The sequence below is a fragment of the Leptidea sinapis genome, chromosome 1 (genome assembly GCF_905404315.1).
Source record: "Leptidea sinapis chromosome 1, ilLepSina1.1, whole genome shotgun sequence".
Lineage (NCBI taxonomy): Eukaryota > Metazoa > Arthropoda > Insecta > Lepidoptera > Pieridae > Leptidea > Leptidea sinapis.
In genome coordinates this window covers 14,081,323-14,098,846 of record NC_066265.1, presented here as the reverse complement: position 1 = coordinate 14,098,846, position 17,524 = coordinate 14,081,323, and the positions used below count along the sequence as shown (strand labels likewise).

General features: G+C 33.5%; 1 protein-coding gene across 1 annotated transcript in view; it reads right to left on the bottom strand.

Moving 5' to 3' along the window:
- The window catches only part of LOC126967105 (serine/threonine-protein phosphatase alpha-2 isoform), a 33,532-nt gene extending 23,632 nt beyond the window's left edge, over positions 1–9,900 (bottom strand). Inside the window, exons 1-4 of the mRNA XM_050811505.1 lie at positions 9,670–9,900; positions 9,389–9,520; positions 8,440–8,656; positions 1,895–1,983 (exon numbers count right to left, since the gene is read on the bottom strand). Of these exons, the coding sequence (XP_050667462.1) occupies positions 1,895–1,983; positions 8,440–8,656; positions 9,389–9,520; positions 9,670–9,730 (499 nt within the window). The 5' untranslated portion in view covers positions 9,731–9,900. The remainder of the gene's footprint in view (positions 1–1,894; positions 1,984–8,439; positions 8,657–9,388; positions 9,521–9,669) is intronic.
- Positions 9,901–17,524: the final 7,624 nt, after the last annotated feature.

The window sequence follows — 17,524 nt, the reverse complement described above, 5'->3', positions numbered from 1 at the left end:
TAAACCATCTAGGATAAATTTCACATCGAATAGTCAGTTTCATCTCGATACGATCAGTGGTTTAGGCGTGAAAGAGCCTTTGAGGCTCTTTCAAAGACCACTTCCATTATATATAGATTACTAGTTTGAATTATTGAGTAACTAGCTGCTCATACATACTTCGTTCTGTCAAAAGTTAATAGTTTTCTATTTCGTAGACTTTTTTTATGAAAACAAGGGTCGAGACGAGCAGGACGTTCAGCTGATGATAATTGATACGCCCTGTCCATTACAATACAGTGCCGCTCAGGATTCTTAAATAACCCAAAAATTCTGAGCGGCACTACAGCTGCGCTCGTCACCTTGAGACATAAGATGTTAAGTCTCATTCGCCCAGTAATTTCACTAGCTACGGCGCCCTTCAGATCGTAACACAGTAATGTTTACGCCGTTGTGGTACCCATAATCTAGCCGGCATCCTGTGCAAAAGAGCCTCCAGCTGGACTACAATACTTTATAAACTTGATGATACTCATTCTAATACTTTATTGTATATTATATTTTTTGTTTAATAACTACTTGGCGCGTAAACAAAATAAAGCTGTCGGTTTCCCAACGCGGGAGCAGGCAATATACAACTGTCCATGAGAGAAGCATGGGTTTTCAATATTAACGTCGTAAACACTTAAAGCCGCTATCCCAAGAAAACGCCAAAAAAGAACATAATTGAAAACCATTTCGTGACGGATTATATAAAGCTTATATTTTTAGAAAAAATAATTATATATCGACAGAATATGAAAAGATTTTTTTTTATTTTCCCTACATTTCTATTTTTATACGGCCGTTCCGAATATACTATCTACAGATAGAGATAAATTACTACCTTATACTGTCAGTAATTAGCTGTCAATAATCTGAAGTCGATAAGTCATTCTTATCGCCTTATATTGGGACGCGTGAGTTGCAATTTCCATACAAACTTTATATCCCTGGTATACGTCTGCTATACGTCGTCCCATTGACAGACAGAGTTTAACGGATAAGGTGAGTTACAGTCGATAAGTTTATTGGGACAGGAAAGTCAACGATAGTTACGATTTATATCTCAATTAAGAGATAGACTGAATTTTAGGAACGGCCGTTAGACAATGCGATTAAAATCACCAAAATACCCCTAACTTATACAGCCATGCTAATCTTTCAATCTAGATAAAATTGTACGAAAATTAATTGTACACCAATACTTATTTAACATGACATAGTAAAGAAAATTGTATTATGTTTGTAATAAGTACAAAAATTCTTCTAATTCTGAATTAAAACTATGGCGATCTTGTTCGAGAGAGGAACGTAGCTCTGCTCGTTCCCTCAAGGCCATTGGCTCGGTCCCCAGCCTTAAAGACTGACCCTTTGATATATTTATGGTTATTCCTCAAGCAGGTCAAACTGGAAAATGCAGTATTGTCAATGGGAAGCGTATCGGGTATCTTCACTTCTCCCGTATATTTTCATTTTATAATTATTGCTTCACTTACATAGTTAAGTTAATGTTTCACTGATAGCCGATAGATAATACAAATTTTACACAAATTACCTCAACATAGGCAAAACTGTACTATGACATACACGGATATTCTTATTTAAAAAAATATTTATATTTAAACATACAAATATAATTTATCTATTATTCCTCTGGTGTGGCAAGAAACTGGGCAGTGGTGGTCATTTAAGATAATTTAAAAAACCCTTACAATATTAATGATTGTCATTAACATTTTGTATCTACTGGGATTCAAACCCAGGACCCAGACCTAGGCTATATACTATACCACTATCACGTGTAAGGCCACCAATAAAATAAAGATTTCTCAGGCACAATACCCTTTGTATCTGTTTGAGATAAGAAACTCACCAATAGCCGCAACTGGTAGGCAGTTGAAACAATCTGTAAATGTCTTCCATAACTTTATGTTATACCTCCGCTTGCACTCGTCATAGAATCTGTAAGCAATATTTACAAATGAAATAATTTAAAGAAAATCACACTATTAGTACACAAACGACCCAATATGTCACAATAAAACTTAGTTTGTGATATTTATATATATAACTAGCTGACCCAGCAAACGTTGTATTGCCGATATTAAAATCGCGATACAAAAGTAACGTTTGATCGTAGATGGGTGAAAATTTGATGTTGTATGTATTTTTTAATGCTGACTCATAATCAAACAAATTTAAAAAAAAATGTCGTAAAAAAAATAAAAAAAATAAACGAACATTGTGACACGAGAATTTTATATATAAGATAAAAAGAATATTATTTTATTGTATATTTAAAGCACAGTAACACGTGCTTATAATAAAATTTTCTCCATATATATCTATTGTGATTTGTACGATATATAAGATATTAGGATTTGATATCAAAATTTATGAACCGACACGACCTCTCACGTTCTGTGCTAGCACTCTTTCCACTGAGCCAACCGTTCGAGTGACGTATCGTTGATAAATCTTGTGTCTTATTTAACTCTCAGGTTGTGGCTTCGCCGAAGTCTACAGTCTTCAAGGTCACCAATCTCATGAGATCATTTAGCAAATCGGAGGTTAAACACCATAAATAATTTACATTAGGTATGTTAGGAAAGATGAAATATACCCTGCGCAAACCCAACAAGTATAGGTATTTCAAAGCACGCCAAAATTGGCAACAAGGAAATAAAGTGCTCCCATAAAACTTCATGTTCCATAGAAGAAGGTATTGGCACAAACAGAGTGAAGTGGAAATCTTTAGTGAAAGCCCAATTATCTTTAAGTTAAGTCAATAAAACTTGTGGGCAAAAAACTTCATCTTCTATAGGCAGAAGGCATATCATTAACGGCCGTTGCCAATATACTATCTACTGATAGAGATAAATTTCTACCTTCTACTGTCAGTTACCAGCTGTCAATAATCTGAAGCTGTCCGAATATCGGGTATATTGGGACTATACACATTTTATTTTATTTTATTTATTGGGAACAACAAACAACTATACATGACATCTTACTTAATAATTACAATTCTTACAATATAAATACATGTATAATCAACTACGTTATCCACAGATTACTTATTTGTTTTGGAGAAACAAATTCACTAAACTCACCTTATCACAAAGGTTTTAAAGTACATACATAATATACACATACACATAGAATCATACAAATAAACATATTAAAACTTATCCACATTATATAACGATATTAGTCAAAGATTACGAAATTATTTTATGCAACTTGTTAAATATCAGTTTCTTAAAGGTACCCACATAAGTCATTCTTATCGCCAATTCACTGTTGCAATTTCCATACCTTCTATCCCTGGCAATTCGTCGTCCCATACAGACAGAGTATACGGATACGATGAGTTACCGTCGATAAGTTTGTTGGGACAGAAAAGTCAACGATAGTTTCGATTTTTATATCAAGTAGGCCACAACCGGAGATAGTACACCTTCCTTAAAGGCCGGCAACGCTCTTGTGATTCCTCTGGTGTTGCAAGAGAATGTGGGCGGCGGTGATCACTAAACACCAGGTGCCCCCCCCCCCCCCCCCCCCCCCCGTACGCTCGTATGCCCTCATATTCCATAACAAAAAAAAGACCGAATATTGAACATTGGGAATAGCTGTAAGTCAAAAAAAAAGTGGTGCCAAAAACTTCATGTTCCTAAAGCAGAAAGAGGCATTGGCACAAAGTGCAGTGAAAATTTATAGTCAGGACCCAATTATCTTTGATTTAAGAAATTGAATTGAATTTTGAGGTTATAGCTATTTATCATCTCATTTTTATTAGAGAAAAGACTCACAGATGTATAAATAATTAATACCCATAAAGATAAAGCATATTTTACATTTCCACATTACTTACACTGATCTGTTAAAACTGGAAGTATATAATGTAATAGTTACATTTACATTTTAATATTATTAAACACATTGAAGTAAATACAAAATAATTTAAATTAATCTTTTGTATTCTGACCATCATATATCATGAATGTATTCACTATATAATTACTGACAGCTCTATCAGAAAGTAAACAGTGTTATCTTATCAGACAAAATATTAAAACTTGAAAACATTCTCCTCAAGCCTTGAATGCAAAGTAAATAAGAGAATTTCGATTTAGCCTTCATAGTCATTGCCGGTCGGTCAATGTGAAAATTCAACTTTTGTGGAGTAAGGTTGAGTGAGATCTATAGAGCATTCTTAGACTTACGTAAAACTTAGTTCAGAGTGATAAAACGCACATTCTTTTTATGAAAATAAGACCCAAGACGAGCAGGACATGATGGTAATTGATACGCCTTGCCCATTAAAATGCAGTGCCGCTCAGGGTTCTTGAAAAACCCCAAAAAATCTGAGTGGCACTACAACTGCGCTCTTCACCTTGAGACATAAGATGTTAAGTCTCATTTGCCCAGTAATTTCACTAGCTACGGCGCCCTTCAGACCGAAACACAGTAACGCTTACACATTTCTGCTTCACGGCAGAAATAGTTGCCGTTGTGGTACCCATAACCTAGCCGGCATCCTGTGCAAAGGAGCCTCCCACAGCATACTTTCAGCTGACTAAAAACAAAACAACTATAATGCTAAGCTTACACTCAGGTAAGTTTTACGTAAGTAAGGTTTTAGTAGTCTAAGTACGCTGTATAGATCTCAAATCGAATTCTTAGGTTCATTCATTCCCCAGTAGGAGTAGAAGCTATCCATAAATGACGTCACACGTTGAGGGGGGGGGGGGGGGGGTTTGTCATATTTTGTGACATCACATTTTTTCAAAGTAGAATATTTTATATTAAAGTATCACAACACTTAATTTAAACTACATACCTACTAAACTTGAAAATATAATATAATTTCTTTATGTTTTGTTAATTGTCATGCCTTTGTTTGATTTAATGTAGGTGTTATTGAAAAAGAATTTAAACGGAAATAAAAATAACTTCGGAATGATGTGATATCACAAATATAAAAAAACCGCACATCAAGCTTAAACAAAAGTAGTATGTACCTACATCGTCTTCATTATAAAACATATAAATCATATCCCTACTTTATATAAATTTAGTACTTACATTTTTGACTGTATAAATCACACCGATACTATATTGAATCATGTGTTCAGCTTTAATTGTTACATATATCAGAATTTTACCTATCATAAGTTTATATAAATCTATATATATAAAAGAGAATGAATATATGTTCCCTAATAACTCTTAAACTATTCGACCGATCTCAATGAAATCTTTTGTAATAGATTCGTTGAAGCTCAAGGAAGGTTTACAAATATAATTTATATGGCAAAACAACGTTTGCCAGGTCAGCTAGTATGTAATATATGTAATGATGATGATCCAAAGAAAAAAAAAATATCTCACTGCGTTATTCTGACAATTATGACCAGCTGTGACAAGGACGGGAAGGGGTCAAAAAAACCTTAAAATTCGTGTGACGTAATTTATAAGCCCCGTAGGGATGTAACGGTACCGATATAACGGCATCGACGATTATTTATTACAAACATTTATAAAAGCACGCGAATCGACCACGAACTAGTGGCGTTATAAAGAGAAATTTCCAAAATTGGTAACAGCTTGCGCAGAAGTACTTATCGATGGTTTCAAATGAGCTCAGTTGCCACAGAACTTTTTCGACAGGCAGTCTGATACAAAATCACTTCCCGAACGCGAACGAGTAAAAAAAGAAGGACTCCGTGTCACCTTACATAACAGTGAAGCACCAAAACAAGCCGGAAAACGTGTAAATACATATCTCCACGCACACACTTACACTAATACAAGCCGATCGGCCGCCATTATGAGATTTGCCATCGCCTGTGACAGATCAGTTTGCGTCGCAATAAAATATTTTAAAAATGCCGTCGTGCGTTGTAAATTTTTTTAAAACAATACTATAAAAGTATTTGTGGATATATGATTATTTAAGGGAGAAAAAATTGTGCAACTGGTATACTCCGTAGCCGCACACACACTAGCATAAAGGTGCTTCACTTGCTAATATCACGGCGTGGAGTCCTTTTTTTACTAGTCCGTGTTTCCGAATAGATCCGCCAATAACTTGAATAAAGTATTAATTTAATTTAAAAAGATTAAATTCAATAATTGACCTTTTATATCGGTTTATTACTATTGTAGTGATAAATAATTACTTATTAGTTTTCTTGCTTAGTAATAATTCACAATAAAAGTTTCATTAACTATTGTTGTATGTAATAAAAAAAAAGTTATAAAATGTCCAAAAAATATTATTGTGTAGGCGGGCTTTACTTCGTTATTTGATTTATTCTCTACTGCACGGAGGATATGGACGAAAACACATACGTTGCCATTTTGCCCTTTACTGACATGGTTTTATATATTATTATATATAGTTCTGTATATTAGAATTAACAAAAAAAACAATTCTCGCAAAAAAATACTCTTAAACTCCAAACAAAAGAAAATAAATAAAACTAACAGTGCACACGCACACGATGCCGGCTAGATTATGGCTACCACAACGGCGCTTATTTCTGCCGTGAAATAGTAATGTATAAACATGACTGTGTTGATTCGGTCTGAAGGGCGCCGTAGCTAGTGAAATTACTGAGCATATGAAACTTAACATCTTAGTCTCAAGGTGACGAGCTCAATTGTAGCGCCGCGGCCGCTCACATTTTTTTGGGTTTTTCAAGAATCCTGAGCGGCACTGCAGTGTAATGGGCAGGGCGTATCAATTACCATCTCGTTTCATCCCTTATTTTCATTAAAAAAAAACGGCAATAAATGCAATATCCAAACTATATTTTTATGAGCTCCTCTGTCTGTAATAATTATTTATTCTCTTCTATAACTATGTTTATATCAGGTATGTAACGATAACATAATTTTGCCGATACGATACCGATTACTATAGTAAATAATCGGCGATACCAATGTTGACAGATTAGACACACAAAAGCGTGTAAAGGCGGAATGCGCGATTCATTATCTAATAATAATAAATAAAATACCGATCTATTGTAATGTATTCAAATTGAAATATTTTTATTCAAAATCAATTGGCGGTTTTCGGATAGAGATAAATTACTAACTTGTACTGTCAGTAATTAGCTGTCTATAATCTGAAGCCACCCCAATATACCCGATAAGTCATTCTTATCGCCTTATGGGACAGAAAAGTCAACGATAGTTACGATTTTTATCTCAAGTAAGAGATAGACTGAATATTGGGCACGGCCGTTGATGAACGTCAAAAAACTGACACCCATTCAAAATATACTGCCTCAGACCTGAGAAGAACGGACGCAACAAGCTCAGAATCTATTAATAATAATATTAAAATTTATTATATCAAATTAATTTATAAAATACATTGCACAAAATTTGGTCCAATTATTATTCTAAATTAATTACTCTACTATAATATTAAGGAATATATTGAGGATAAAAAATTTTGAGTAAAGAAGATGCATATCGTGAGTCTCTGAAACCCTGTAGCATCCACTGACAATTTTACACACTTGTGAAAATTTTATGACTATTTACAGATGCTTTTTGTAGGTTTACATAAATAATTCTTTTTTTCTTTTCATTTTCAATTGAAGCTATGGTTTGACACATTAACTACAACTAGGGTTGTGAGACAGATGAGTAACCTTAAATAAAAATCCTGTTATAAGAATTTGAAAGTAAAAAATTATGAGCCATCATGTATATGAGTAATCCTTACGGGGGTCTGCAGGTTGCTTTAGGTGGGGTGTTTAGTGTCCAGCACTGGGAAAATAACATCTAGGAAAAAATTAAGTTCTACGAAATAAGAATTATATAACACAAGGCATAAAATTAATGTGAGAAACTGAACTAACGGTCTTGAGCAAGTTTTTTATAGTATAAAGAACAGCAAATTCGAAGTATGTATTCTAAGGTGGACGTCCATTAATCACGAATGATATTTCTTTTTTGTAAAATTCATCTTTGGGTAAGATGTTTCACATACGTATTTCAATCGAAACATTGTGGCTAAATTGATAGATAATTTTTTTACTATTGTCATATTTTTATTTAATCATATTTAGGTTTAAAATATTACTTCAATAAACAATACATATTTGGGGGTTCCAAGATTCAACCTATCCGGTCGCCTATCGGTTCTCCTATTGGCGAAGCTTGAAGCAGACCTACCAAATATATCATACTACAATTATTATTGTATTTGATTGCCACAGGGTTCATCAATCAGTATCAAAAGTAAATTATCTGAAGGTTGTGATCTGTGATTGACAGAAGAATAGAGTGCTGCGAATCATGACAGTAGGAATTATTTTGGAATTATTCAAGTATGAAATTTTTCTCTTATAGCTATACAATAAGTATTTAGCTGGAAAAACAGAGATAACTTACCCATAAATCCTATTGATGCTAGCACACTCATGATTTCCTCTTAATAAGAAGAAGTTCTCAGGATACTTTATCTTATAAGCAAGAAGTAAGCAAATAGTCTCCAGTGACTGCTTGCCTCGGTCAACATAATCTCCAAGGAACAAGTAATTTGATTCAGGTGGAAAACCACCATATTCAAACAGCCTCAGTAAATCATAGTATTGCCCATGTATGTCACCTGTAACAAGGTACTCAGATTTAAATCAGGTCTTAATAAATTCTCACTTTCAAACACCATTATTTAGCCAGTCCGAGCAATATGCTTGCAAATTGACTATGCACTGAATATCTCCTATGACACTTTGTATGAGGGTGTGATTATGAGGAGTCACTTAATTCTTATGAATCTCAGTAGCCTATTATGTCAGTCAAACAACTGTACCTAATCATTGGGTAATCACTGTTAATGTTAATTTTTTCAGATAATTTGTTATCTGTTTATTTTTAGATTAATGTTTGATTTTTTTTTAAAAACAGGAGTAAAACACTAATGCACTTCAACATTTGGTTTCAAGTATCACATAAAAAACATTGAGTGGTTTTGCTTATGTTGAGTTTACATCACAAAGATAGAGATGAATCCCAAAGGCAAAAAAAAGAAAAACTGAAATAAACTAATTTTATAATAAAACTAGTGATGTAAGCATGAGTTGTAATTCAAAAAAATGGTTAATGACAGCATGATTATAAATATGTACGGAATTAACATACTTAATATTTATGTATATTCAGACTTAAAATTAATGATTTTTGGCAAAATTATAAATATATAAAATGTTAAACAAGTACGTATTAGTGACTCATTTAAGAATAACATAAAGTGTTGCGAGAGTTAAAGGAATGATTACAACACTAAAATATTATAATAATCTTATAGTGGTTTTGAAAGTTGATTCATCCTTTTACTTACCACATATTTTTAAAGGGGCTTCCAATTCGAGTAATATAGGTTGAGAAAGGAATATTTCTCGTGATTTCAAACATAGACCTTTGATTTCTACCTCCGTCATCTGTACATTCATTCCAGGCTTCTCGCCTCGGACTATAAAGATTATTAAAAATAATAATTAACACATCACATACACGTAGCTCACTGCACAATTTGTATTATTTCAAGAAATTTATTTTAATTCAATATAATATACTACACGTAAACAATAATTGAATAAACAACAAGTTAGGCCAAATTACCTTTTAATAATTTTTTTATAACATTGTCAATGTTTAATTCATCTGAGTCTCTGTCTGCCATCGGATAAAGTTTAAGCAAACGGAATATAAATTATTATTAATGGAAAAATACTGATTATGCGGATATTTAAAGATTAATTAATGACAAAGAAATCCAGTCCTCAGATATAGTTGAAAATATTAATGGCGTCGCAGTCGCCTATTAGTAGGTATTCCGTATTCGGTATTGAGTAAATACCTATTAAATAATGTCAACTGTCAGCGTTCACATATGACATTCTGTGTACTGTGAAGTGTGAACTGTCAATTTTTTTTTTGGAATTTTATGACCTGGTAACTAAGACCTTTAAGTTAAGTCTTTTTTTAATTATCTAAATATGTTTTACTTTTCATTTCACAGTTCACTTATCACTATCATTTTATTTTATATTGTTAGAATGGTATTCTGAATATATTTATATAATGGTTTATAACTTCTTTTGTCTCTTAATAATTGATCAAGTGGAGGCGGGCGGGATGAAGAATCACATAAAATTTTGGAGTCACAGATTTCACTAGCCAGCACAAGTCTGTCAATCAGAAATGTTTGGCAGTCGAAAATAAGCTGGTCCATAGTTCAATCATTTGAATTGCAATGTGGGCAAATTTTATTCTCAACAATACCCAATCTTGCAAGGTGTGACGGTGCAGTATTATGTCCAAAACGCAATCTATTTATCGTGGTAATAAAATCTCTGTTGCAATCCTTCAATTGATTGTACCAGGGTCTGACAGGTATGTTTTCTTGTATGCGGCCATACTATTTTCCTTTATTATCTTGGTCTTTCTTACACATGTCTAACCATAACTTTTGAATTTCTTGGTCAATATATTGGAGACAATCAGTCATAGGAATCTCTATAACATTTTTAACATCAACTGAATTAATACCTTCATATGCAGTCTTATCAGCCATTTCGTTACCTGTTATACCTTTATGTGATGGCACCCATAGGAAGGCCACTTGAATATGCTCAAGGTGGTATTTATATATTATTTCTTTTATAAAAAAGAGGATATAGTTAGATTTAAAATTAACTGTAATATTAGTTAAACCTTTTATTACGCTTAAAGAATCTGTTACTATTAAAAAGTTCTTAAAGTTTTGAATTTCGCGTATTCTTATTAATGCCTGATTGACTGCATATGATTCTGCTGTAAAAATTTAGCATGACTGGTGTAGAACAAAATTTTTGCAAAATTTGGTTTGTGGATTATGGTATCATGGTAACATGGGTATCAGTCGATCACGGGGAACAGTGAATCATTTAATATAGTTCTGTATCTATAGCACCAACACATACACGCGATGGTTTCAATAACGCTCTTCCATACCCCGCGCGGTCCAACTAGTCGCAATCTTTCCATCATAGCGGGAGGACGCGTGATAGCGTATCAATCAGTAGGTGTGTACGCAAAATTTTTTTTACGTCCTACTTAAAATTGTCTAACTTCAAAGTTACTTGGATTTTTTTATTGAATGCATTTTTTCTTTATATATATGTACTCAATCGTATAGAACCGTACTGAGGTTCAGGAAAAAAGAAAATGATTTAATGTAAAAAATATTATTTGTGTTTTTGGTACTTGGGTTACAGTGAATCATGTTGTTGTGGGTTTCGTTGGATAACGATCCATTGTATCCCAAAGAGCTTCCATCTTCAAAGTACTTTTTTTACAGGTGAAAATGCCACGTATTCGTAAGCTTGCATACGAGATGGCGTTGCTAAATAATATCCAGGTACCACAAAAATGGCATGAAACCAAACTGGCAGGTATTGAATGGCTTTATAGCTTTATAGTTTATGGCTTTAGGAAATGACATCCTCATCTAAGCCTAAGAACACCTGAAGATTGCAGTTTGAGCCGTGCCACGTATTTCAACCGCCATAACGTAAAAATGTATTTTGACAATTTAGAAAACGTTATGTCGAGAGAAATTGTGTTTGGAAACGGAACCAGGGTTTTCAATTTAGACGAAACCAACACCATGACAGTTCAAAAATCAGCCAAAGTACTCGCCCCCAAAGGCCAAAAACAGGTTTCCAAAGTTACCAGTGCAGAGCGCGGAACACTAGTAACTACATGTTACATAGTGAGCGCACTCTGCCACCCATAATGATCTTTCCAATGGTCCATTTTAAGCAACACTTGATAAATCGTCATTTATCACCACCTCGCACTTTTGGACTCGCAACACAATCTGGCTGGATAAATGGAGAATTATTTGCAAAGACATTACATCATTTTATAACTGATACAAATTCAAGTAAATTATTATTGATTAATCATCATTAATCCTAGCCTTCTAATACTGGACAATCATGAGTCGCACATTTGTATTGAGACACTAAATTTATCCAAAGAAAATGGGGTGACAATTATAACCGTCCCACCGCAGTCAACCGGTAAAATGCAACCTCTAGACGTTGGTGATTTTGAGCCATTAAAAACTGCCTACAACAAGGCTGTTGACAGCTGGATGATGCGCAATCCAGGGAAAACATTCCCAATTTATGAAGTTGCTCGGTGTGTTAGACATGCCTATTTGAAAGCAATGACGCCGCGGCCGGCTAACACATGCAATGCCTTTCGCGAAACAGGGATTTTCCATTGAAGTTACCGATAGGCCACACTATCAAAAGCCAGACGACAGACAACATGAAGATATTTTCAGAGACGACAACGACGAGAACAGAACAAGAACTCCTTCACCAACAATTCTGCCTTTAGAACTATCATCGGCAATTGTTCATGACGAAACATCGGCTTTCGCCGACCCTCAAAATACATCACCTACAGAATTTTCCAAATCAGCGAAAGATATTAAAACCTTAAATGACGTCGAACTAGTGCCATTGATATCTCCTTCAGAAAATATTTTCTTTCATCAACTATTAACTGAACCAGCTTCTTGTACACCAGTCAAACAATTACCTGTAGAACCACCTTGCACTGCATTTAATGGCCCAACGCCAACTTCTAGTACATTTATAGACTCAAATGCACAAGCTAGAAAATTCATTAGTCCTTTAGAATTTCGTGGCTTACCAAAAGCTGATCCTAGAAAAGGTAGTAGAGCAGCAAGACGAAAAGGTAAAACCATGATTGCTACAGATACACCCGAAAAAGACTAAATCTAAAAAAGAGCAGAAGATATACATAAGCGAAAAAAGACTAAGATACATGCTAAAGCTGTTATGAAAAGAAAAGTCTTAAGTAAAAGCTCCAGTGAAGAAGACGAAGAAATGAGCATCTATTTGGAAGAAGAACCTGTGTTTGAAGAGGAAGCTGAGTTTCTAGTCATTAATCCTGATAAATTGCCAAAAGAAGGGGACTTCGTATTTGTATTATTTAAAGTGAAGAGTAAAAATATTTATTACATTGCAAAAGTAATAGGAGAAAAGGGTGGAGAGACTGAGGTCAGTTTTCTTAGGAAATGATTCAAAAACTCAAACAAATTTCACCTGCCTGTTGTTCCAGATCTTGCCACGGTCACATTGCTCGATATTAAATTGATATTGCCTAAACCTGGGTATACTGGGAGCATAAAAAGGACTCAAGGTCTATATTATTTCGACGTTGATTTTACAAACATAGATTTACGTTAAGTTTTAGTTTTCTTTTCTGTTCTAAATATGTTCAATAGTTTGAGATAGGCCATAAGATTAAAAATTTATCACATAATATTTAATATTGATTTATTTTTGGATGCCTTATTTGTTCATTTTTTTTACTGTGGCCTAGATTAAAATTTTTGTAGTTTGAAATATCTATATTTTTTATGTTATTAAACCTATCTTTAGTTACTTTCTAGATTGATTGATCTTTAAGACTATTTTGTGATTTAGAAACTTTATAGACTGATTAAAAACAGAAGCTATGACTAATTATTATATCTTTTTTAAACTAATAACGGGATTCATTTAATAAAAACAAGTTTTATTGAATTTTAAATACTTGTGATTCAGGGTGCCCCATTTGATTCATTGTAGCCCGAACCCTGATTCTTTGTAACCCGTGCATGGGCCACATTAGGTCAATTCCCTGCACTAGAAAAAACTATCATATAATGCACTAGAAAAAACTATCATATAATCCTTTATATGATAGTTTTTTCTAGTGCAGGGTACTAATCTATAAAATAGGCATTTTAAGCATGTATCCCACAGATTAGGAATGCCTTAGCATATTACAATGAAATCCTTGGTCAATAAAGAAGAAACTCAATCCAAAACATCGTTTTACTATTGGTTAAAATGTTAGCTTTAGTATTGGTGTGTATTTTCTGAACTTGTAAATATTTTTTAAGTAACGATTGTAATTGGGTAACTAGTTTTAAGGATTTTGTATATATATCGTGTAACTTTTTAATAACGGATATGTTCCATATATCTTCCACATATTCCTCACAGTCAAGCAGTTGTTTTATTTAATCGCCAAACGCTCAGTCTCTAAAGACCCTTGTGGTACCCCCATACCGAGAGGAGTCCCAGGAGATCTCCTGCCATTCACCTCGACCCTCTGAATCCTATTATTTAAATATGAGATCAGAAGATCGAGTGCAGATCCTCTTATACCATAGTGGCATAGCTTCCTGACCAGCGTTGAATGTTGAACACAATCAAAAGCCTTAGATAAATCACAGAAGATACCAAGTGCATTCTGTGATTCCTCCCAGGCCTCAAAAATATTCCTGATGAGTTCAACACCTGCATCCGTAGTAAAGCCAAGTTGTTTTATATGAAGTAACTTATAAGTGTTAAAGTGAGTAAGCATTTGGCTTAAAAATTTTTTTCAAAAATTTTACTAAGGGTCGGCAACACCGAAACAGGGCGATAGTTATTCGGGTCAGAAGTGAGTCCCGATTTAAATATTAGTGTAATTTTACTATACTTCAGAAGGTCAGGAAACACGCCATGTTCAATACAGCTATTAAAAACTAGTGCTAGATATGGTGCTATGACGTCAATAACAGAACTTATTATTTTTACAGATATGCCCCATATATCAGCAGCTTTTTTCATTTCTAAGGATCTGAAAGTTTTAATTATTTCTACTGGGCTAACAACACTGAATTTGAAATTTTGTTAACATTCCTTAACATGTTCCAAAAGAAGTGACTCGGCAACACTGGTGGAGGAGACAAGGGTGCTTGAGATGGAAACTGGAATGTCAGAAAAAAATTCTCAAAAGCAGAAGCTACTTCCTGCTCAGAGTGGATTTTTGTATTGTTTATTATTAGATTATATTCAAACTTGCAGTCTTTCGCTCTTCCAGATTCCCAGTTAATAACTTTCCAAGTCATTTTTGTTTTATTTGAAGCATTTTTAATTATTTCTCTAATATGCATTGACTTAGCAATAGTACATACTTTCTTAAATAATTTTGAATATTTTTTCACATATAGAAGGAAAGATACACCATGATTACATGATGATCTCTCACTATATAGTTCGTATAACCGTTGTCTGCTCCTATGAATACCAGCTGTTGCCCAGTTGTTAAATGACAAGAGACCACCCGACTTGACTGTCTTTGAAGTAAATATAGAAGCAAACTCTGTTTTAATTATTTTAAAAACTTACCATACATATCATTTGGAGTACTGTTATAATTCAAATACAAGTTTGAGAGTTTTTCTGAAACATTGCCTCTATATTTCTCCATTCGCCAATTGTTCAATATTAAAAGAGACTAATTGACCAAAGTGGTCTGAGCTCAGTTTACTAATTATTGATTGAGAAATAGGTTCAGAAAATATTTGATAAATTATATTATTTAAACAAAGATTTTAATCTAATACTTGTGGTGGATTTTTCTAATAGGTTAATATTAAAGTCACCAAAAATCATATATTTCTTAGATTCTGATAATTTTGATACAACCTCCTCCAATACACTCTCAAATAACTCATATTATGCATCGGGGGGTCTGTATATAATTACAACAATGGCACACTCAAGCTCTGCACAGGCTATTTCAATGGTACGTTCAACAGAGAGGCCCACAATATCTTTACGGTCTTTGAATTTAAATGATTTACTTATGAGTATAAGAGAGCCGCCACGTGTTACCTTTTCTCTGCTAAACACACTTGCCACCCGATGACCACTGGAGTTAAAAATGAGCTCATATTTTCTAAGCCAGTGTTCAGTTAGACATAAGATATCAATATTTTCATGGTTCATTAGTAACTCCAGTTCCAGTTCTTTACCTAACAATCCTTGCATATTTTGGTGCATCAGGTTTATAACTTTACAATTATTATGTTTACTATTACTTGTACATTGTGTATTTATATTGCTAGAGGAGTCCCCTATTGTCTTATTGACTAATTTAAATAATTTGGAAGAATGTGATGGGCATTGAACTCTCCACCTATGAAAATAGGTTGTGGAAGATTATAATATTTTGCAATCTATTTATTCTTATATGTCCCTTAGGAGGACAGTAAACACAAATAATAGTCAAATTTCCACTACTAATAGACAAGGACAGAGCAATGGTTTGAATATCTTCATAAAAAGTAGTGACTAAGATATTATATTTTAAATAAGGTTTAATGAGTATTGCTACTCCATTATGATGGTTATTAGAGTTTTTATTATAAATATTATGTCCGGCTATTTTAAAACTATTATCTTTAAACCAAGTTTCATTTAATAAACATATATAAATAGACTTTTCATTTAAAAATGTAGTAAGTAAGGGTTTTTTGCTATTTGCACTTTGTATATTGTATTGAGCGATACGTAACTTTTATTGAGTATGGTATGGATCCATTATTTTAATTTTTTTATTAAAGCATCTTTAATTGTTGCAACAGTGGTAGGAGCATCATTACCTTTATTAGCCAGTTCCACCAATGTCTGTACTAGGGCCATCAGCACATCATTGTTGGCAACAATATGGTTTTTAATGTCTTGTTGTGTACAGACATACTTATCGTTATTTACATTATCTACAATATTATTTATAGATTTATCTACAATTTTATTTACAGGTTTATTTATAATTTTATGAAGAGGTTTATTTACAATATTATTTACAAATGGTTCTTTGGGTGTTGAAAGATCGGGGAAATCTAATTCTTTTCTTGTATTTAAATTATTAGATGTAGCACTTGCATAATATATTACTTTTTGTTTTTTTTCCATAATTTTCTTAATTTTAATTGGACATAGTTTTGAGGTTGCTAAATGAGATCCACAGCAGCACAGCAGATTTCATTAGGTTTATTACATTCTTTAAACAAGTGATCACCTCCACATATGGAACATCTTTGCTTACTGTTGCAAATTTTTGCAGAGTGGTTGAATTTAAAGCATTTAAAACATTGCTGTAATGGTGGAACATATTCAAATACCCTATAAGAGAATAGATTTTACTTGCGTTGACACGCTGTATAGCCGTCACACCTTTGATGTCATTGGCGAAAATATGGTTTAAATAAGTAGGGCTTTTGTTGCCCAGTTTTTCATTGCTCACTGACTCAACGTAAAATTTAAATTCTGTATTTATTGTGTTTTAGGGGTATAGTCTTTAATAGTTGGGTTTATAATAGGGTAAAAAGTCCTTCTTACCGCCTCCACCATCACCATCAACATCTTTTATTTAGTTGTCCTCGGACCAAGGACGTTTCAGTGAGGTGGGCAGGTTATCCCCGCCCCCCTCATTTCCCTTCACCTCAGCAGCCACTCACTATATTATTAATTATTTTGAATAGTTAAACAATGAGAAATACTTGAATAATTAATATAAAATTAAAATTCAAAAATTTTTGTAAACCGCGCCAATTGAGGTTCCCGCCAAA